Source organism: Dendrobates tinctorius, unplaced genomic scaffold (genome assembly GCF_039654945.1).
Source record: "Dendrobates tinctorius isolate UK_male_01 unplaced genomic scaffold, ASM3965494v1 ptg000038l, whole genome shotgun sequence".
Classification (NCBI taxonomy): domain Eukaryota; kingdom Metazoa; phylum Chordata; class Amphibia; order Anura; family Dendrobatidae; genus Dendrobates; species Dendrobates tinctorius.
In genome coordinates, this window is record NW_027361706.1 from 17769760 (window position 1) to 17793058 (window position 23299).

Here is a 23299-nt window from a genome sequence, read left to right on the forward strand (position 1 = left end):
ATTTCACCCCATCTAACCTGAAAATGTGCTGCTGATAATAATGGACAAGTCTGATCGGCAAAAAGGATCAGAGTGGTGCTTATATTACCCGTGGACCAAGGGCGTAACAATTGTGGTTGTAGAGGATGCGACGGTGCGGAAGGGGGGCCCACAGATACCAGCGCTGATCTCAGCTGGACGTGCGTCGAGGAAGAGGGTTTTTTTTTGTTTTCTTTTTAAAATGTGTTGGAGAAGAGCAGGAAGGAGTCCAGGATGGGGGACATTATACCAGGAAGGAGTCCAGGACGGGGGACATTATACCAGGAAGAGGCCCAGGATAGGGGACACTATAGCAGGATGTTGGTCATTATTACAGGAAGAATGAGAAAATGGAAACGGTCTTAGGAGCGCAGTAAAGAGACTCCGACAAGAGATGGGGTTAAACCACAACGCGTTTCGATGGAGGATCCGTCTTCATCAGGTGGAAGTAAAAAAGCACTCCTAAGACCGTTTCCATTTTCTCATTGCTCCTATCCTCCATTGGAGGTTTTCGGCTGGAGCTGCGGTGGAGACCTGACATTTTTGTCTGCCCCTGGGTTGTTTCCTAAGCGCTCCTCTATGACCGCTTATCACTGACTCTTATTATTACAGGAAGGGGCCAAGGATGGGGGATATTATACCATGGTGGAGGACGAACACGCATTTCTTTATAGGATCTAGAGCGCTACAAGGGCTCAAATCTGTCCAACATGCAGTTGGGGTCCAGGTTCAAATTCTGTACTAGAGTCCATCAGACTAGTTGCACCACCAACGTTGACTTTCAGTCCGAGTGTAAAAGACTTATTTGACCTGCATTGGATAATAAATAATAATAGAGTGAGTTTTTTATACGGAACGAAGATAATATCACCTGATCGGGGCGTTGCACAGAGAACTCAAACATATTACTCAAAATCATTAAATCCACATAAATGCATTTCTTAGGGGCAAGAAGACATTTTTCTAGCATCAGTCTAGACTTTTCGGGCCTTGCATCAGAGCCACTTTGAATCAGAATTTCATACCTACTTATTACATGAGTAATTGACGATGTGTCACAATCAAGGAGCCCGATATGTAACTAGTAAAGAGCTTCAGGCAAACTTGGCCGCATCTGGTTCCCGGCCTGGCATTGTATTACCTCTATTACGCCAGTCTTCTGCTATTGCATAACCCAAGTCAACAAAGGGGGATTATGTGCTGAAGAGAAAGCAGCCAGGATCTGAAATAACCTGTAGATTACGGCACAAAGGGAAGGAGAGAATGAACCAAGCACTAGAATAAGGTAAAACTGCCCATATTATATATCCCATGTATAAACAGCACCGGTACTATGGACTCTGGGCCAGTCCTAGGTCAGTAATACAAAGCACAATTTAGATTCCTTATCTACTATATAAAAGTATAAAGCGGGACAAAAGCAAAAAAGGTATAAAAAAAAAGGTATATATTTTATACGCATGTTAATGATAAAAAATAAAATAAAAACAAATTTTCAAAACATCTTGATAAATTCAGCTTTGGGTATGAGCGCCACATGCAGAAATCCCTGCACTTGCACGTCTTGGCTGCCATCAATAAGGTTATTAATGGATGTCTGAGGAATGTTTTGCCACTTTGAATGCATTTGGACAAATCATCAAGATCCGCTGCTGGCATTCCCCTTTGCAATTAACGACCAATGACGTCTCAGATTTGCTTGATGTCACAATTCCAGAGAGGCTGCAGGCCATGGTTGCAGGTTTAAAGGGACTGTCAGCACGGAACGACTGTTCAAACTAAGTTGAGTCGCTCGGTTCTTCGCAGCGGGGCCAATCATTTATATGCATCTACCATCAACTTGTTTTTCCTCAATCTTCACCCCCTTCTTTTTTGATTGACAGGTCTGGCTTAAGGGGCCAGAGAAGGGTGATTAGTGATGAGCGAACGTGCTGGAATAAGGTGTTATCTGAGCATGCTCAGATGCAGAGTTATTTCAACGTGTACGAAAAATTTGTTCGAGTACCCACACCTGCATGCCTTCGTCTGTTTGACAGCTGCAACACATTCGGGGACTGCCTGTTTGTTTGGCAATCCCTACATATATTGTGGCGGTCAAACAGCCGCGAGACTTGCAGCAGGGTGGACTCGAACATATTATACGTGCACACCGAAGACACTCTTAGCATCCGAGCATGCTCAGATAACACCTTATCCAAGCACGTTCACTTGTCACTAGTGGAGATGTAAAGAAACTGAGCAGGTGGAATTAAATGGATGGCGCCACCAAGAAGCACCTATACTTTGAACACTCATTCTATGCTGACAGAGTCACTTTAAGTCATAGACTGCTCACAGTAGCACGAGCAACATGCGGCCTGGGGTTGTCTAATTGAAAAACAGCAGCTGTTAGCGTACATAAAATGAGGACTAGAGGGGTCCGGCTACTATAAAATATAACGTCACCCCACACCATCATCCCAGTAATGGAACATATGCGGTAGATGAAAATTGGGAATGTCAGATTTTGAGTTGCGGATTGCTTTGTCCTCCCAGAAATATCTTGGTAGCGCAGAGGTCTCAGAAGACCAAGGAACACTTGGCCACACGAGTGCCCCTGTTTACGAGAGAGACAGCAGAGGTGGCACTCGGCCAAAGCTTCATTCAGCCGACAGCCATAGCGCTTAAGGCTATGCTTACATCTGTGTTGGAGGATGCTATGGAAATTCATTGACACCAACTGTATCACAGTGCACCCATGGCCAATCTCCATTTGTCAAACTCCTTAGATGCTGAAGTCGCTATTGACTGTGGCATCTAAGACGTTAAGTTGGCCGGAACAGGAAATAACCCTGATCTTGGCTGTTCCAGGAGGACATCTTTCCCATCTAATGGACATGCTATGACATTTTGTGGTTAGAACTTTAGACTTAGGACCAAGTAATACGTCCATTTACAGGATGAACATGGATTCTGAAAAGATCTAAACATCTGTCCTTATAGAGAAGCCTGTGCAACCATCCATACTCCTGCAGGTGGGCAGATAAAAGTGGGCGCCAAGAAGAGCATACGTATCGCCTTTTTTTCTGGCATTTTTGGTACTGAAACGAAATTTAGGACAAGTGTGAAATCTTTCCCAAGACAATATTCGCATATCGGAATCATTGCAACAGGAATCCAAATTTATTACATGGTTACCAAGGAGAAATTCAGCGACTTCCCAACTATTCAAAGAGCAGATTGAGTGATACCAAAAGGAAACTGCAGGCAATCTGAATGCTTCCCTTCCCCCATGTTTGGGGGGGGGGGGGGTTCTGTAGTATTTGCAAAACGCAAATAAAGCAATTACAAGTGCAAATATGGAATTACTATATGAGGATGTTAGTGAAGTGTCACTTATTGCAAAGTTTTCAAAATAGTATATGTATCAGATAGGCCATAGCATAAGCCAGAAAATGTCACCGGAAAGCGTCCAGAGTCACTCGCCCTACCTTCGCCTATTGACAGCAGACAGCACCTTGGGCTATAGCATGGCCTGTTGATGTGAACTGTTGCCAAAGTAGATGGGAACCACCCCGTGTAAGTCAGTGCGGTGGGTGCAATCACATCTGAACAGACCAGTGCGATCAGTGCTCGGCTTGTTAATGGGAGCGCTGGAATAAAACAAAGGTGAATTAAAAGGGAAACGCACTGGCTGCTGGGATGTCAGATCAAGAAAAGGCAAATGTAAAAACAGAGTGAAAAGGACCCCAGAGGCCAAAAGAGACCCCTATAATATAGACCTTCAATAGAAAAGTAGTGCCCAGCCCCTTTAATGGATTACACAGGTAGGAAACCCTAAAATTGGAACATTCTATAAAGTTTAACAACCTACATTCTAACTCCTCCCATACACAGCTACGACCTTGGCGCACCACCCTGTAAGTGGGACGCACATATCGATCCCTTTAGTGTTCATTAGTAGCAACACCTTGATAGCCAAGGAAATTAGGGATTGGGAATGTAGGGTGAAGGTCGACGGTAAAGGTCAAATTTAAGTCAATAAGTAATGATAGTCCCACAGCGGTAACGAAACCAGTGTCACAGTCTAGAGAAATGAGTGATGTAAAAAGGAGTGCAAACAGGCTGAGCAAACAATTCACCCGAAAGTTCAGGTGTTATTGACATAGGTGCAGCTGTGAAAAATATAGAAAAAAGTGTCACTAGACGTTGGATTGTTTAAATAAAACTAGCAACGGCCTTGGGAAACATAAATATATGAACAGTGTCATGCAGGAGTAGAGCGTGCAACACACCAACACCGGCCATCAACAAGAGATTCCAACAAGTCAACTGTCACCCGCCATGAATGCCACCAGTACTCTGGGGAAAAAAAATACAACTACGACCGTTTCCTTAATGTAAATTCACCCCAGTGGTACAAGGCTATGAATTCTATAATATGGGTGCAGCACAAGAGAAGAGCTGGGCACAAAAGAGATCTCAATGCTAGTTGTAGGCCACAAGAAGGATGGTAGACAGAGAGGCTGTACAAGCGGGAAGGTGCAGCACAGGAGGAGAGCGTTGAAAAGTACCAAGCAGGTTTACTTAGTTTTACATTAGACAGGTAACCAGTGTAATGGCAGGCAGTGAGCAGGGAAATTGGCAGGCCATGCAGGTTCGGGGTTCATTCACCCAACTGATGTTTTAGTGGATACCATTCTTCCTATCCATGCCCAACAAATGCGGTGAGGAATTTTCTGGAAAGGCAAGAATGATGTAGTCAATGCTCGAAATCCCATGGTCATCAAATTAGAAGTTCGAAATAAAAAAAACCCTTGTGTAAGAATTATTTTAAGTTTTATCTAATAACTCAATAATGCAAATAAAAATAAGCAGCTTAGTAATAAATATTATCAGATGCATCAGCTTCTTTCTCCACCAGGACTGATCATTTATTCTCAAAGTTCTCAATTCACAGGTAAATTCTGTACTCCGTGAAGACACATTTTTCTGTTACGGAGATTGGAGATTAAGGGAAATGTAGAGGCTTCAGCAGCTCAACACATTTTGGACAATCGTAGCTTCAAGCTGATGTAACATAAGTGGGTTTTTCCTTCATAAGCTACTGTGACCAACCAGTCTGTAAAGTACATACCATACCGCATGGACAAAAGTAACGGGTCACATGCTAATTATTCAATTTGGATGTTTTATTCAGCCCCCCCACCGCGCTGTGGACAACGTCCATCCCCATCCCCACCCCCCCGCCTGTGGACAACGTCCAGCCCCATCCCCCCCGCCTGTGGACAACGTCCAGCCCCATCCCCCCCGCCTGTGGACAACGTCCAGCCCCATCCCCCCCGCCTGTGGACAACGTCCAGCCCCATCCCCCCCGCCTGTGGACAACGTCCAGCCCCCTTACCCCTCCCCGCTGCGTCTAACATACGCCCCTCACCCCACTCCATATTTTAAGCATTCAGCATAACAAGATATTTTTGAAAATTGCAGCGTTCCTGCACTGTGAGAACAATTTGGGGAAAAGGGCTTTTCCTGTGCCTCATGAATGTACCAAATACACAAAGGAAGGTCCGTTAAGACACCTTACAACTCCTTCAGGATGTCCTAGAATGGAGATTGTGAACCCAGCCTCTCGCCAACATCACTGTCTCACCTCACAAATGCTCTTCAGGACGAAGGGGCAAAAACTCCCACAGACACCTCCAACATCTTGTAGAAGACATTCCATGGAGAGTGGAAGCGACTATAGCTACAAAGTGGAAACCAACTCCATATATGAATGGAGAATCAGAGGGCAAAAGCTCCGCAGGAGTAATGTGCAGGGACCACAATACTTGTGTGCATTTAGTGTACATATTACATGGAGCATCAAATCAGACATTAAAATTTAAGGAGTCCATATACAGCGACCCTGTGTTGTTGTCCCTCACCCCGGCAGAGGCAGAAGTATAACCACTAGACAGGTTGGCTGCGGTGTTCGTGATCGCCTGGAGTGACGCCAGTGTATTTAATAGAATACCAGTCAGTAACGCATTAAAGTAGTCAAAGCGATAAATGATTAGCCCCCGGATTAGCGTTTTAACAGTTGCTAGTAAGGTGCAGAGCGAAGACTTGACCTCCACCGGTCAGAGTATGAGCGAATCCTAGGATTTTATACTAAGGGCTTCTGCACACAGCCGTCAGGTTTGGGCTTTTTTTGCTGTCAAGGTTTTGCAAAATGCAGCATTGGGTTTGGAATATGTGGAGGCATTTCTCACCAGAAACAGAGGAGAACGTCTCCATAAATGGGGCACTAAAGAGCTCCAGGCATTGCTCTAGGCCACAAACTCACCATAATAAAACCTTTACAAATTGACAAGCAATCAGAAGTAATTCAATTCCAAGGTACATGGACGTGTGCACCCTACAGTCTTGTGATTCTCTTTATACAAGCCTCACATCAGTTGGACAGTACGACTATATCCCGGTGATGTCAAAGAACACAAATACTCACGTTTTTCATCATCTGCGTGGACTAATGATGCCGCTCTTGACAATACGTCTAATGGAGTCTCCATTCCTGGGAAGACCCTAAAAAAAAAAAAAAAAAAAAAAAAAAAAAAAAAAAAAATTAAAAATATATATATACATATTTTTGAATATATTCAATAAAACATTACCTTTGTTATGTGCACAAGTAAATACTTTTTAAGTGGGATCACATATGTACGTACGCTGTATACTTGTGACTGGCTGCTGTGATCTAAGCCTTGGTATATATAGCAGTGGGGGGCGTTTGGGACTCCATCCATAATATAAATTTGCTTTATTTTGCTACATTTCTCTTTTCCAAGTGCACCAAGGTAGAGGAGAACATTGACTATATGAATTTTGAACTGGATTACTGCTAGAGAGTCTATACCTATGGACTTTAGATACTTCACACACACAAGTTGGCCAATTTGTGTGAGCCCATCTGCCACGACAAAGTGTACCTTGTAGATGGAAACCCACACTATTACCCTTACCTCTTCTCCCACATAGCAGCTGTTTTTAACCAGTTCTGGATCCTCCCTGGCCTTTAAATTTGTAGAGTGTTTCCCAGGAGAGGCAAGTTTGAAAGTTTAGGTTCTCATATACGCCTTGTCATGGCAGATGAGCTCTCACAAATTGGTCAACATGTGTGCCAAGTACCTAAATTGTTTAATAGTCTATATGGCAGTAATGTGGTTCAAATTTCATATATTCAATGTTCACATACATCTTGGAGCACTCGCTGTGGCATTGGTTGTGTCGGTTTAAAAAATTAGATGGCGGAAGCATTTGGTAGTCACAAAAATGTGCAATTTTAATTGTGCTGTAAAACACATAAAAGAAAAAAAAACAAAACACTATTTTATATGACAAAACTAACAGATCTGTAGCTAGGCTTTTCTTCATCGGGGGCTAAATACCATCGCCTAGATAAAATGGTTTCTTGGAGCCCCATCTGACACCTAGCGCAAGTGCCCTGGTTGCCTTCTTCCCTCCAGCTGCGCTCATGCCTAGTATGGTCCCTTAAAGAAGAAGTGAAGATGGGTGGTTGCCCATTTTACTTGGAAAAAAATTTAAAAAAAATTAGGATTTTTCACATATTGGGGTTCTAGTAGTGGTTACTACTTAATGTACATAGCTGCCTTAATAAAGACTCAAAATGACATTTGTATGTGCGAGACACACACCGAGCATGCAAAAGCATAAGTATTCGTATTACCTGAATTGTGGCGTGGTATAAAACGTAGAAAAATAAAAATTGAAAGTAGCAAAGGGGAACACTTTTTACGGCTGAGTAAGAACTGCACCTGTGACGCGGCGTTAGCAGGATTAACCAGATGCAATCCTATTGTGCCGGCTACAGAAGCACTAAAACAGGAATTGTTACCAGATTACGGCCCATCCAGAAACCAAACCGACAGCTCTAAAATTCAGTCAACCGGAGCACCGCACGGTAAGACGGTGTTAACCATTTCACGCCAGATTAATTCATGAATCCACAAATTGTATATAAAAGGAGGGGCGATAAAATCCTTGCAAGCAAATGAAGAGGGAATAATCCAGTTGTGCAGAGTCTTTGAAAATAAGGATCCCCGACCTTGGTGCTCCCCTGTGACACCACATTCGAGAAGAGGAGGGCGTCAATTCATGCAAAAAATGCATTAGTGTATAATAAAATAAAGCAAGGAACCGAATGCTCCTCAGCCATCTAACCATTCGTCGTAATCCCGGCGCGCCTCACTGTTAGCAGTTATCTTCTTCCATTGTTTTGGGGCGAGGGGATATTATGTACAGTTAGGTCCATATATATTTGGACAGAGACATTTTTCTAATTTTGGTTCTAGACATTACCACAATGAATTTTAAACAAAACAATTCAGATACAGTTGAAGTTCAGACTTTCAGCTTTCATTTGATGGTGTCCACATTAAAATTGGATGAAGGGTTTAGGAGTTTCAGCTCCTTAACATGTGCCACCCTGTTTTTAAAGGGACCAAAAGTAATTGGACAATTGACTCCAAGGCTATTTCATGGACAGGTGTGGGCAATCCCTTCGTTATGTCATTCTCAATTAAGCAGATAAAAGGCCTGGAGTTGATATGAGGTGTGGTGATTGCATTTGGAAGGTTTTGCTGTCAAGGAAACAAGCGGTCAAAGGAGCTCTCCATGCAGGTGATACAAGCCATCCTTAAGCTGCAAAAACAGAAAAAACCCATCCGAGAAATTGCTACAACATTAGGAGTAGCAAAAGCTACAGATGGGAAAAACCTGAGAAAGAAAGCAAGCACTGGTGAACTCATCAATTCAAAAGACCTGGGCGGCCACGGAAGACAACAGTGGTGGTGATCGCAGAATAGTCTCCATGGTGAAGAGAAACCCCTTCACAACAGCCAACCAAGTGAGCAACACTCTCCAGGAGGTAGGCGTATCAATATCCAAATCTACCATAAAGAGAAGACTGCATGAAAGTAAATACAGAGGGTTCACTGCACGGTGCAAGCCACTCATAAGCATCAAGAATCAAAAGACTAGACTGGACTTTGCTAAAAAACATCTAAATAAGCCAGCACAGTTCTGGAAGAACATTCTTTGGACAGATGAAACCAACATCAACCTCTACCAGAATGATGGAAAGAGAAAAGTATGGCGAAGGCGTGGTACAGCTCATGATCCAAAGCATACCACATCATCTGTACGGCACGGCGGAGGCAGTGTGATGGCTTGGGCATGCATGGCTGCCAGTGGCACTGGGTCACTAGTGTTTATTGATGATGCGACACAGGACAGAAGCTGCCGAATGAATTCTGAGGTATTCAGAGCCATACTGTGTGCTCAGATCCAGCCAAATGCAGCCAAACTGATTGTCCATCTGTAGTATGAAAAGATGACCAATGACCCAAAACATAAAGCCAAAGCAACCCAGGAGTTTATTAAAGCAAAGAAGTGGAATATTCTTGAATGGCCAAGTCAGTCACCTGATCTCAACCAATTGAGCATGCATTTCACTTGTTAAAGACTAAACTTCAGACAGAAAGGCCCACAAACAAACAGCAACTGAAAACCACCGCAGTGAAGGCCTGGCAGAGCATCAAAAAGGAGGAAACACAGCGTCTGGTGATGTCCATGAGGTCAAGACTTCAGGCAGTCATTGCCATTTGCCAACATAGGGTTTTCAACCAAGTACTAGAAATGAACATTTTATTTACAATTATTTAATCTGTCCAATTACTTTTGGTCCCTTTAAAAACAGGGTGGCACATGTTAAGGAGCTGAAACTCCTAAACCCTTCATCCAATTTTAATGTGGATACCCTCAAATGAAAACTGAAAGTCTGAACTTCAACTGCATCTGAATTGTTTTGTTTAATATTCATTGTGGTAATGTCTAGAACCAAAATTAGAAAAATGTTGTCTCTGTCCAAATATATATGGACCTAACTGTATATGGCTAGCTTTCTGAGGGAGACCGTAACTAGCTCTAGTATCCAGGTCCATCTGGAAATGAACCACGCAATGGGTCTTGAGGTCTGTACACCACTAGCCTAGATAGAGAAGACTTCATGATGAAGACCCCCTTAAGCCGGGGGTCACACTTGCAACTGCAACCCGAAAAACTCGCACAACTCTCTTATGAATACCCGGCACTCGGGACCAGAGTGTGCGGCTGCATGTATTTCTATGCAGTTGAACGCTCCGTTCCCGTATGCTGGCGGCAGTGCCGGGCATTGATGCGCGAATTTCTCGCATTGCAGTTGCAAGTGTGACCCCGGCCTTTAGATAGCTGTTGCCAGAACAGCTATGTCAACCAACTCCCCCATACACAAGGAATGATCACTCTGCCAAAAGGATCAACAGACCAAAAATAGAATAAATCAGATCCTTATCTCACCAAACAATCTGTTGGGGAAGAGTCAGGGGCCTCTACACATTAGGCTGCCCGCAGAGCTTGTTGATATCAACAGGTTCCGCCAACAAAAGTCTAATGGTGGTCTTTATAGACAAAGTAATGGTAACGCTACTCCGCAGATTGTGGTGTACGTTCATCATGTACTGCACAAAGTGCTCCCAACACCTGTTCTACATGCTCATTGCGTACGGACAACACCAAAATATATACCAAAATAGGTAATTTTTTTTCTTAATTGCAGTTGACTCCCCTTTTCACTACGAATTACAGACGTCTCTATACGAGGCAGCTTTGCCTCTTAAGAGCTGGAGGATCGCACGAGGGCTTAGGTTTCAGAGCGCTTGCCTAAAGGACCAGCCACCTATGATGTACTACAGTGGTGGAAGAAAACTTAGGCAACAAGCAGTAAATAAATAAAAAAAAAAAAAAAAAATTGCAAGTGGGTCAAAATACACAAAGTGTCATCCACATAAACAGTCCCTTAGACGTTTCTTTTGATACCAAGCAATCATATTGGTCACTAAAGATAGTAAACTGGACAAAACTATAACGCAGAACGTCGTCAATGTAACTTCTAAAATGTCTGTCGATTTGCAACTTGACAAGAATAAAAAACAACAACATCCAACTCGCCACACAAAACAACAGTAGTGAGCAGCAATCACGTATTTGCCCATGTGAACAGGATTTCAGTGTGCAGACAGCGCAGCAGCCTCCGCCTTCTTGTTTTCCCATAATAAACAGGGGAAATCACTGGGACACGGCAGCTAATGATTGCTTCACTTCCCACATAGTACATTCCAGAGACACATCTGACGCAGAAGGAGCCGTCTCATCGCTGCTTACTGGAAGAAAGTACTGTCACTGAACTTCCAGAAATTGTTTCCAGAAAGAGAATGTGAAAAATGTAAAGGATTTCATCAATGCCAGAAGATACCGAAGAAAGCGAGAGCTCTCAAGGACGACAGAGGAGGAGGCAGGATTTTTCTCAGGTCAACGCTCAATACTATAGCTTTCACATATGCATGCACACTATGTCAGACAGATGAACACATGGGGTGTAGAGCCTTGCTTTATATCATTTTACTCAGAACCGTGGATGGTCAGCACCATAATCTGGGGGACAGCTACTCCAGACAAGCAAAGGGATTGCACCGAATACAATCACCATTGTCAATCTCCAGAAAGCATAATGGACAATGCGAACTACAACGTCCCCGCGAGATTATAGATTGGTATCAAAGAACAAATCTTTAGAAAATTATTCTTCGTTACTCATAAGGCTGTCATTCATTCTCAATAGCGGTCAGCCGAATGAGTGATACGCAAGGGGAAGGGAGAAGAACTGGACATCTTATCTCAACCTTCAAAAGGGGGTTCTCCCAAAATCCCAAGTGGCTAATCCCTGGGGTCTGACCGCCAGCAATCTTGAGAAAATGTCTCTGAAGGGCTCCAATTAGAATGGGCTCATGGTGCGCCAGCTCGGCCTCTCCTCCATGCATTGTCCATGGGACTACCGGATATAGTCGAGCACGGTTTACTCCTACAGTCCCATAGACAATACACGAAGCAGAAGTCAAACATGCGCTCCACCGCTTCATCCAAGATGGGTGACCAGCAGAGTCTGCGCTTGGGATCGTTCCTCCAACATAGTTCTAATATATCTGCCCATCTTTACAATCATAACATGAAAACAGATCCTACGATGCAACAGAGGAGGGAACGGGTGCCGCTTTTTACTTTACACTACACCAGAGTTCCCCCAAATAAATTCTGGAGCTTAAAGGAAGCCATTTAGCAACAGGTCATAGCGAAATCGTCTTCTCATCTAGAACCTATAAGCAAAAACCCCAAGGTTCCGACCCTACATAATTAGGGCTCATGGGGATGGAGACAAACCATGCACAATGACTATCCCTACATGTCTCCATGGGGCAAAAGGTTCAGTTTGTAACCTTTAACTGAAATCCCTGATCAGGGTATATCCCTGACACCTCTCAAGCTGCCCCACTCCTGGCTACACCTCTCGCTATGGCGGCCCTATTACGGCTTAAAAAACAATAGTCGTGTTAGCCCAAAGTCGGACAGGCTGAACTATCGGCACGAGAAGGGTCACCTTTATCACGGGGGTCATACCACGACTCCTTATATCTTGTATTTGTGACTAGACTTTGATTTATTAGCCTTGATACTTGCATCCAAAGAAACACTTGTTCTTCTGATCCTCTAGAGATTAGAATATTAGGAGTCTCGTTGTTTGGACGGGTTCCAGCCATGATTCACACACAGAACAACAATGTTGTATATTCTCGAGCGGTGGATGGGATGATGGGTTTACAAAATGATATTTTGCAGAAAACGTTTCTTTATCCTAGCATTAGGGTTGTCAGATTATCAAAGACTCTAGATCACCAGGTGGTCATACTCTCTGAAAAACAGCAATCCAAACCCGATGTTTCCAGCCGACTCGCGTAAATGGCTGCTTCGCAATTCTCGTCCTCACAAATGTTTAAAGATCGGACATGTTGGATTTCAACAGGCCTAATAATTTGCTCCCCCAAGGAGGCAAGCGAAAGCTAGGAGGTGTATATTTTTCAGTCTTCTCCGTTGAAAACGCACGAATACTCAAGCAACCCCTAATAAAGGCCATGTGCCAATAGAGCAAGTCATGGCATGAAGTCTGGAAACAAGGAGTTGGGGGGACCCCAGGAATTGGTTCTCAGGGTAGAAGATTGGGTGGAGAGTGAGACTTTTCCTAATTTAGCTATACCATGCAGCCTACCACAGGGTGCAATGCAGAGTTTATAAACCAGATGGCATAGAGTAGATGTCATAACAAATCTGTTATATGAAGAAGAATCCTATATTTTTTGATCTGGATTCATTTTAGAAATTCAGAAAAAAAATAAAAATACCAATTTGAAAAATCTTGGAAAATAAAAGCACTACACCACTAAGCCATTTAAGTGTATTTTTGCCCATTTTAAAACGTTCTTCATGCCTGGAATATTATGTCAGCGGCTCCGAGTAGATGGCACGCAGCGTGTGAATTGGCGAGGGCACAGCAATACTGACATCGGGCCACAGTAGAATGATGTCCCAACCCATATACACAAGCAGCAGTTATGGGTTATTTCAAATCTACAGAAGATTCCAAGGTCTATTACCGAAGAGAAGCATGCGTTCCCAAAGGGTGTAAGTGAGCACAACAAGAATTAGTTGGATTTATATGCACAGAAATAACATTTCTGGGGAAATCTTATTAATCACCAGTATACTGATAAATGATAGGAAAGGTCCCGGATGGCAGATATGTGTTCGGGTGCTCTCTCATTGCATCTAGGCACCCGCTCAGTGGTCACGTCGGGGCTTACGCCCAAACCACCAGCAAAAAGTTTTGCAGGGAGGTTTGGACGCAAGCCCCGATGTAAACCACTGAGCGGGTGCCTAAATGCAATGTGAAAGCACCCTTACCGAGATGGTTTTACATTGACTGGATATTGAGGTCCTGTATGTAGGAGTGACCAGAAGAGTCTGGGTGGGAAAGGTCGCTCCCACACTCCATTCTGCGTCTTACAGGCCTAAAAACAGGCAGCTGACTTAGAGAAGTGTGTTGTGTTGGAGCTGGAGAAAGACTGTTCATGGTGGACAGTCTATGCTGGACAGTTTGATTTACTTTGCCTTGCGTGATCCCTGGAGGTAAAAGTCAAATCCGTCTCATTGCATTCAGTTTCTGGCCCTATTGGGTTTGCTAATGGTTAAAGTGGTAATTGCTGCGCACGCAGTTATCTAGCAAATACTAGTCCACTAATGAGCATTTTCTTCATTATTACCGTATTATTCTTTTTATTAAAATCTGCTCATTTACATGACGAGGTCTGGGCTTCCAGTGAGCTTCCGGCTTATACAAAAGAATAAAGCATTGTTGAGTCCATGCAAATAAGCAGTGTGCCTCACATAAAACATGGAAATGGTGGCCTCTGCGGCTAGAAAATGCTGCCGTTATGTGTTTGCTGTATAGGCCGGGGAAAGCCCCCATTTATAGCTGAAGAGAACGATTTGCAGGACCCCGATTAGGTGATCCACATCACATCGTGAGACCTACTAATCACAAGAGGCGACGCAGATATCGGCAGGTAGAAAGTCCGCAGTGCTCTGGTCCGGCTGCTGGACCAAGGTCTTGTGAATCATCTCGCTCAACTACCATTGTAAACACCAAGTGTATTTCTAGGACTTCTATCAACCGGTGGAAGCCGAACGGAGTGTCCTGGTAGCCACTGGTGGTCGTATAAAATCTCAGGAGACTTTCCTATACAGAGGAAGGGAAACACAGAATTCTTCCCAACCTACCTCTAAAGCAGGGGTAGGGAACCTCAGGCCGGCGGGACGGTTACAACCCTCGACGAACTTTCATCGCGCCCCCGGACAGATTCCCGGAGAGCATAGTGCCTGGGTTGACAGCTGTATTTTGCCGGCCACCAACCCATTCATTTCTTCTTGCTTTGTGCGCACACAATGTTCACTACTGAATGCTGAGGCGCGTGCAATGGAAGATTACGTCCAGCGCCAGAGCGTACTTTGTGGGAGGAGTTTGCTGACAATTTGTACGGCCCCCCGGAGGGTGGTATAATAATCCAAATGGCCCTTAGCAGAAAAAATAAAATAATTCCCCACCCCTGCTCTAAAGCCTCAGACAGTGTTTTTTCTTGTATGCAAAACAAAACAGTCCAAGTTTTTTTTAGCTAATTTTCAAAGTCAGATTTTCCATTTTTACCATCAGACTTATCAGTTTTTCTAGAATTAAAAAAAATAGTTTTCATTGATTGTAAACTGCATCAAAAACCACACTTTTTTTTTTAGGTGAGTTTTTGATGTCGCAGATTTTCTATACCCCTGAGGAGGCAAGGGTGAAACGTACGTCGGGGCTTTTGGGCCACATCTCACGTGATATTTTTCCATTCTGCAAGTCATTTATTGCTTGGCTAGGTTATAACAAACAGTTCTTTCTATAGGATTAAGTAAAAGGTAACCAAAATCTGCATCAAGCAGCATAAACATTAGGTTAAACCTATTTCGGTATCCTTTATAAAAATTATTTCAAACGATCTTTGAACTGTCTTTCAACATTAATGACATGTGATTAATAAGGCCCGCACTTTGTGGTCCACCATTGTGCTTCTCTGTCCCTTTTTTTTTTTAAATTGGTGTTTTTTCAATAAAATTTAAAAATTAGGAACTATAAACACTCCATAGTATTCTGTGTTGTTGACAACTACAGTTCAGGGGTGTCTCTGCATGGTTGGAGGTTATGATTTGGGCTCTTTCTGTTGGTAGTCACCTATTAGCTAAATTAGGTTAGTTGCTTTTTTTTGCATGGGTTTTTATCACTTTGTCTCTTTTTGCTATGTCATGTTTTAAATAAAGCTGCTTTGTGTTTTACATTTCCTGGTATAGGACTTTGACGCATGACTGTATTAATAAAGTTTTGTCATTCATGTGCGTTTTTAATGTATTTCCACATCGGAGACACCCTAAAAGCACATTTGCATTGTTTTATTTTTGGGGGGTTTTTTGGGGGGGGGGTCCCCCACCAGAGGTTTTTCAAAACCTTTTCAGAAAAGAAAAGAAAAAAAAAATTTAAAAATAAAAGCAGATTTCTGACAGAAATCAATCAAGAGGTTTTTTTTTTGTTTTTCTGTTTAGTGGATTATCTGCAATATAAAAATTCCATGTGAACGAAGCCTTAGGCTAAGTTTACACGTTGCTTTTTTATGCAAATTTTAAACTGTTTCACAGTACCAGCAAAGGCTATGAGATTTCAGAAATATCATGCACACACATTTGGGTTTTTTTTTCCTGACTGATTTGGAAAACTCCTGCGCTCCCTCGCAAACTCCTGCGCTCCCTCGCAAACTCCTGCGCTCCCTCGCAAACTCCTGCGCTCCCTCGCAAACTCCTGCGCTCCCTCGCAAACTCCTGCGCTCCCTCGCAAACTCCTGCGCTCCCTCGCAAACTCCTGCGCTCCCTCGCAAACTCCTGCGCTCCCTCGCAAACTCCTGCGCTCCCTCGCAAACTCCTGCGCTCCCTCGCAAACTCCTGCGCTCCCTCGCAAACTCCTGCGCTCCCTCGCAAACTCCTGCGCTCCCTCGCAAACTCCTGCGCTCCCTCGCAAACTCCTGCGCTCCCTCGCAAACTCCTGCGCTCCCTCGCAAACTCCTGCGCTCCCTCGCAAACTCCTGCGCTCCCTCGCAAACTCCTGCGCTCCCTCGCAAACTCCTGCGCTCCCTCGCAAACTCCTGCGCTCCCTCGCAAACTCCTGCGCTCCCTCGCAAACTCCTGCGCTCCCTCGCAAAGAGTAAGTGCAAAAACGCAGGCATCAGGTTTTGCTGTGTTTTTAGTGCAAAAACCTACGGAAGAAGTTGCATTATTTTTTTTTGCGCACACGAAACTTTATCAATGTGCACAATAGACAAGAAAAAAGCTGCAAAAAAAATGCAGCGAAACCTGCGTTTTGTAAGCAGCCTCTTTACAGCCTAGAGCGCAAATTTAGCCTGCAGAAAAACTGCAGCAAAAAAAAAAAAAAACATGCAACGTGTGAACATAGCCTTAGTACTTATGTATGGATAAGGGGGCAGGTTTGCAATGAAGGTTTTTAAATCCTGCACTGGGCATTGCTCACAGATAGACCCAGTGGTGATAGGCACAAGTGTCTCCGCCATCCCCCCAGTACATGTACAGACAGACAGGGGGCAGCCAGGACTTACCAGGACATACAGCACCACAGACAAAAAAACAAACAACTTCTCTCCAACTTCCTTCATTCAGAGCCAAAGATCCCAGCAGCAGCAGCCAGCCCTCCCCCACCATGCACAGGCTGCCTCCCCCTCCTTGTTCCTCCAGTGACATGTGAAAACCTCAGGCAGCCTTTAACTTCAGACTCCTGGTGGGCAGAGTAACCCTCTCCTGGCCAGATGACCTCCAGTCTAGACAACTAGGACAGTGACTACAGACTCCACCCAGGGCTGCAGGTTAGCGCCCTTCCCCAATGACACGCCACGGCACATGTCAGGAAGTAACAGAATGCAGCACGGAGCGCGCTCGCTGCACGGATGATCCTATATACACTCCCTGACAGAAGTTATGTCGCTTGTCCATGTTATGTAAATAAAAGCTTATAACCTGACGTTAAATTCATCCATTGGTTGTATAAATTATTCTTTTGAAAGCTGAAACCTTCTGAAATGTGGTTTAGGTTAAGAAAATAAATTGCCATCAGTGCAGAAATATTGATCATATAATGGACACAGAATGTGTGTGTCAGTGTCCAGCTGCAGCAATGAGACTCCTGGGTCTTTCCCACCTGGTAATCAAGTACCTGCACGGACTGGATTAGGAGTAGATCCTTCAATAGGAGAACAAAAAAGGAAATCCAGCAAGAACTCCGCAAACCAGGGTTGGAGTAAAATGATGCTTTTCTTTATTTCTTCAACAAGGTATAAAAACGACCCACAAGGATCAGGAACCAGAGTACATGGCAGAAATAAGTGCAAATGGGACTACGCGTTTCGGCGGCCTAATCCGATTAGGTTTGGACCATGAAGAAGGCGGATTAGGCCGCCGAAACGCGTAGTCCCATTTGCACTTATTTCTGCCATGTACTCTGGTTCCTGATCCTTGTGGGTCGTTTTTATACCTTGTTGAAGAAATAAAGAAAAGCATCATTTTACTCCAACCCTGGTTTGCGGAGTTCTTGCTGGATTTCCTTTTTCTTCTCCAATGGACACAGAATGGTCAGATTTTGGCAAGACAAAAGTTTTGTCGGCCACAGAAAGTAATGTGATATTCAAACAAATAATTAGCTTAAAATACAAATATATGTTGCATAACATTGGGTAATGAAGTTGTGGTGCTATTAGAGTCATATTTAATATTTTGTGTGACTTCCATGAGCTTGAAGGACGGCATCCATGCAGTTCAACAATGATTCATGCAATTTATTAATGAAGTCATCAGGAATAGCACAGAATGCAGTCGTACATGCCTCCTAGAGTTCATCTAGAGTCTTTGGTTTTGTCTTCCAAGCTTCCTCTTTCATCCTACCCCAAACATGCTCAATGATGTTCATGTCTGGTGACTGGGCTGGCCAGTCCTTGAGCACCTTGATCTTTTTTGCCTGGAGGAACTTTGTTGTACAGATGGATGTATGAGATGGAGGACCATCCTGCTGCAGAATTTGACCCCTCTTATGATTTGGAATATAAGAGGTAGCTAATACTTCTTGATATTTTAGGCTATTGATATTGCCTTCCACCTTGCAAATGTTTCGCACACCCCCATACTGAATGTAACCCCAGACCATGATCTTTCCACCACCAAATTTAACTGTTTTCTGGGTGTATTTTGGATCCATACGGGCTCCAGTAGGTCTCCTGCAGTATCTGCGGCGGCTGTGGCGTAATTCTACTGAAGATTCATCAGAGAAACCCATCTTCTGCCACTTTTCCAGCGTCCATCTGTTTAGCAGGCTGTGGGACTTTGCAAATGCCACACGGTTTTTTATTTGCCTTTTGTTTAGTGCTGGCTTCTGGGCACTGATTCGACCATGGAGGCCATTTCGAGACAGAATCCTACAAACTGTTCTAGCTGACACAGGGACTTGAGGTGACCAGGCCTGTTGGGAGCTCTGCTGCAGTGGAAGAAGGGCTTGCTTTGGATTTTCTAACCAACAAACATTCCTCCTGACCAGTTGTATAGTGGGGTCTGCTGGACTTGGGCTTGTCAAACATCTCCAGTCTCTTCTAATCTTTAATTCTTTGCACTTGACGCTGAGATACATTAAAGGTGCCAGCCACCTCTGCAGTGGATCTGGTCTTCAGCCTCTTGATTATCCAGGCTTTGGTCGCAGGGTGGATTTTTAGCACGTTGTCAGAGCTCAAGTGAAGGTCTGGGGTGCAGGGTTTCTTTTTATACACACCAACTAATTAACCGATCATTTACTGAGCACAGGTGAGGATGTAAACTAGGATTGGGTGCATTATATGACCAGGCGACAAAACATTTGTCTTGACAAAATCTGACCATTCTGTGTCCATTAAATGATCAATATTTCTGCATTGATGGCAATTTATTTTCTTAACCTAAACCACATTTCGGAGGGTTTCAGCTTTCAAAAGAATAATTTATGCAACCAATGGATGAATTTAACGTCAGGTTATAAGCTTTTATTCACATAACATGGATAAGCGACATAACTTCTGTCAGGGAGTGTATACCGCTGCATGAGGCCATATACACTAATGGCAATCAATGGCTCCAGGAGACCAACGATTCAAAGGGCTCGTCCGGAGACGGCGGGGCAAATATCAAATTTGCACAAAAATAGTTTGCGATATTTAATTGTCGCGAATACAATTTATTATTTATTTTTTATCCGATTTTTAGTCCCTATGCCAAAATGTAGAAAAGGGTTAATCTTTTTGGAGTAATGGGCAACATATTTATGATTGCATTTCTACATATAATTTGCAAAAATGTTGCGTGTTCCAGACAGGACATTGTATTTAAAAAAAAAAAAAGAGGGGGGCGTGGAGCGCGCAGTCACATTGCAACTTTTATGGATGAACAGTTGTAACGTTGCACAAAACGATACATTACAATTCAATATTTGACACCTTGGTCTCGACCTCTGATCTGACGTTAGGAAGCGCACTGACGTTCTCGAATAGGGAGAGTCGGGGATGAACTGAGAGCTCTAGAGATTTTGGGCAAAATGATGCCATTTTTGATAAGTGTGGGACGATCAGAATTGAGCAAAAAGACTGCCGCTGCCCCGGGGCTCAATTCTGCGCCTCTTTATCTTAGTAAGCCCCCACAACATCATTACGTCACAGTGGTCTAGTAGGAGTCAGAAGCACCCACGATATCGGCTGTAGAGGTGGAAACTGCTCTGGTCTCGGGTGGTCACGGGTTCGGGACAAAACATCAAACCAGGGCGAATCTACATTCCCTATCAGTATGTCTTTGGAATGTGGGAGGAAACCCACGCAAACACGGGGAGAACATACAAACTCCTTGCAGATGTCCTTGGTGGGATTTGAACCCAGGACCCCAGCGCTACTAAGCAACAGTGCTAACCACTGAGCCACCATACAGTGCCAGCCACTGGATTAGCCTATTCCTGGTGAAATCTGTGCTGGGATTTGATGCCAATTTCAGTGCAGAATCTGTGTGCCAAAAAAATAAATAAATAAAAAAATTGTGCAATCTGCTCTCTGACTGATGTCCCCATTCTCCTCCATGGCCCAGAGCAGATCTCCTTCTGGTGGACCCGGTACTTGACTGCCCACTGATTTTAGCTTAGCCGCATGTTGCCTCGTTTCCCCCCTTGCTGTCAATCAGTTCCCCCAGGAATAATAGTCGTTAGGTGTCTGCTGCCAAGACAATTGGTTCCGACCAATGGACGCTTATCTCATCAGTCAGAATATACCGAGGCCTGCTGAGATTGGGGTCAGAATAAAACAATCATCATTTATTGTCCCCAAAGTGCTGGAGGAGAGAGCTGGACACAGGGCACGAAAGAGGTGAAATATTACACAATGGTGCATCGCACAACATCATACAGAGCTGAGATTTCAGATGATAGGTAATAGATATGGGAACGGAGTGTGTCCTAGGAGATGTGAGGTCTGTCCCCCGTCCCAGACGCACACTCACACCGTCTCCCCGTCCCGGGCACACACTCACACCGTCCTGGGCACACTCTCACCCTCCCGGGCACCGTCCCCCCCCCCGTTCCGGGCACACACTCACCCTCCCGGGCACCGGGCACCGTCCCCCCCGTCCCACTCTCACCCTCCCAGGCACCGTCCCCCCCGTTCTGGGCACACACTCACCCTCCCGGGCACACACTCAACCCTCCCGGGCACTGTCCCCCCCGTCCCACACTCACCCTCCCGGGCACCGTCCCCCCCGTCGCGGGCACACACTCACCCTCCCGGGCACCGTCCCCCCGTCGCGGGCACACACTCACCCTCCCGGGCACCCTCTCACCCCCGTCGCGGGCACACTCACCCTCGCGGGCACCCTCTCACCCTCCCGGGCACCGTCCCCCCGTCCCAGGCACACTCACCCTCGCGGGCACCCTCTCACCCTCCCGGGCACCGTCCCCCCGTCCCAGGCACACTCTCACCCTCCCGGGCACCATCCCCCCCGTCCCACTCTCACCCTCCCGGGCACCGTCCCCTCCGTCGCGGGCACACTCACCCTCGCGGGCACCGTCCCCCCCGTCCCGGGCACACACTCACCCTCCCGGGCACCGTCCCCCCCGTCCCACACTCACCCTCCCGGGAACCGTCCCCCCCGTCGCGGGCACACACTCACCCTCCCGGGCACCTTCCCCCCCATCGCGGGCACACACTCACCCTCCCGGGCACCCTCTCACCCTCGTCGCGGGCACATTCACCCTCGCGGGCACCCTCCCCCTGTCCCACTCTCACCCTCCCGGGCACCATCCCCCCGTCCCACTCTCACCCTCCCGGGCACCTTCCCCCCCCCGCGCGGGCACGCTCTCACCCTCCCGGGCACCGTCCCCCCCGTCCCGGGCACACACTCACCCTCCCGGACACGGTCCCAGGCACACACTCACCCTCCCGTCCCGGGCACACTCTCACCCTCCCGTCCCGGGCACACTCTCACCATCCCCCGTCCCGGTCACACTCTCACCATCCCCCGTCCCGGTCACACTCTCACCATCCCCCGTCCCGGTCACACTCTCACCATCCCCCGTCCCGGTCACACTCTCACCATCCCCCGTCCCGGTCACACTCTCACCATCCCCCGTCCCGGTCACACTCTCACCATCCCCCGTCCCGGTCACACTCTCACCATCCCCCGTCCCGGTCACACTCTCACCATCCCCCGTCCCGGTCACACTCTCACCGTCCCCCGTCCCGGTCACACTCTCACCATCCCCCGTCCCGGTCACACTCGCACCGTCCCCCGTCCCGGTCACACTCGCACCGTCCCCCGTCCCGGTCACACTCGCACCGTCCCCCGTCCCGGTCACACTCGCACCGTCCCCCGTCCCGGTCACACTCGCACTGTCCCCCGTCCCGGTCACACTCGCACTGTCCCCCGTCCCGGTCACACTCGCACTGTCCCCCGTCCCGGTCACACTCGCACTGTCCCCCGTCCCGGTCACACTCGCACTGTCCCCCGTCCCGGTCACACTCGCACTGTCCCCCATCCTCCCAGCAATGTCTGCAAGGTGCACACAGCTCTCTACCTGCAGCACACTGACACTACAGGACACACAACTCACCAGAGCAGCTCCTTCGGACTGATCCAACGTGCTGTGTCCGGGGGGAGAGCGGTCACTACACAGGAATCCACCTATAATCTGGGGAGGTGTAAATTTCCGAGCAACTTGGTGATTTACAGGGGTGATCCCTGCGGAGGTGATAATGCCGGGGACACCGCGTCCGTGCGCTCCGGGGTACAGGCTGCTGAGTGACAGAAGTATCGGGGGGCTGGAGAGGGACCCCGGTCAGACACTTGCTGGGGCTCCGGGGACCCCGGGAAAGCTCCTCACACAGCGCCGCGCTCCGCACTAGGAATGTGAGGAATGATGGAATTCTCTTCCTGGCAGGTGGGCAGCACGGCGAGCGCTGATTGGTGGAGCGCCGAGTGAGGTCAGCATACATTAACATAATAAGGGCGTGACGTCACGTACTAGGCGGCAGCTGCTGCAGCAGGTAGCGCGGGGACTGGGAGTGTGTATGGGGCGGGGGAAAGTGACGGGACCCCGGGGGTCAGTGCGCGGGGAGTGTGTATGGGGCGGGGGAAAGTGACGGGACCCCGGGGGGTCAGTGCGCGGGGACTGGGA

The 23299-nt window shown here is 46.3% G+C and overlaps 1 protein-coding gene across 3 annotated transcripts in view; it reads right to left on the reverse strand.

Moving 5' to 3' along the window:
• VGLL4 (vestigial like family member 4) overlaps positions 1–23088 on the reverse strand; it is an 85545-nt gene extending 62457 nt beyond the window's left edge. The window contains exons 1-2 of one of the 3 annotated variants that reach the window (XM_073574243.1): positions 22736–23088; positions 6491–6567 (exon numbers count right to left, since the gene is read on the reverse strand). In XM_073574243.1, coding sequence (XP_073430344.1) covers positions 6491–6554 — 64 coding nt within the window. In that variant the 5' untranslated portion in view covers positions 6555–6567; positions 22736–23088. Of the gene's footprint in view, positions 1–6490; positions 6568–17180; positions 17374–22735 lie in introns of those variants that run through there. The other 2 variants (XM_073574245.1, XM_073574241.1) reach the window with 2 other exon arrangements.
• Between the last annotated feature and the right edge of the window lie 211 nt (positions 23089–23299).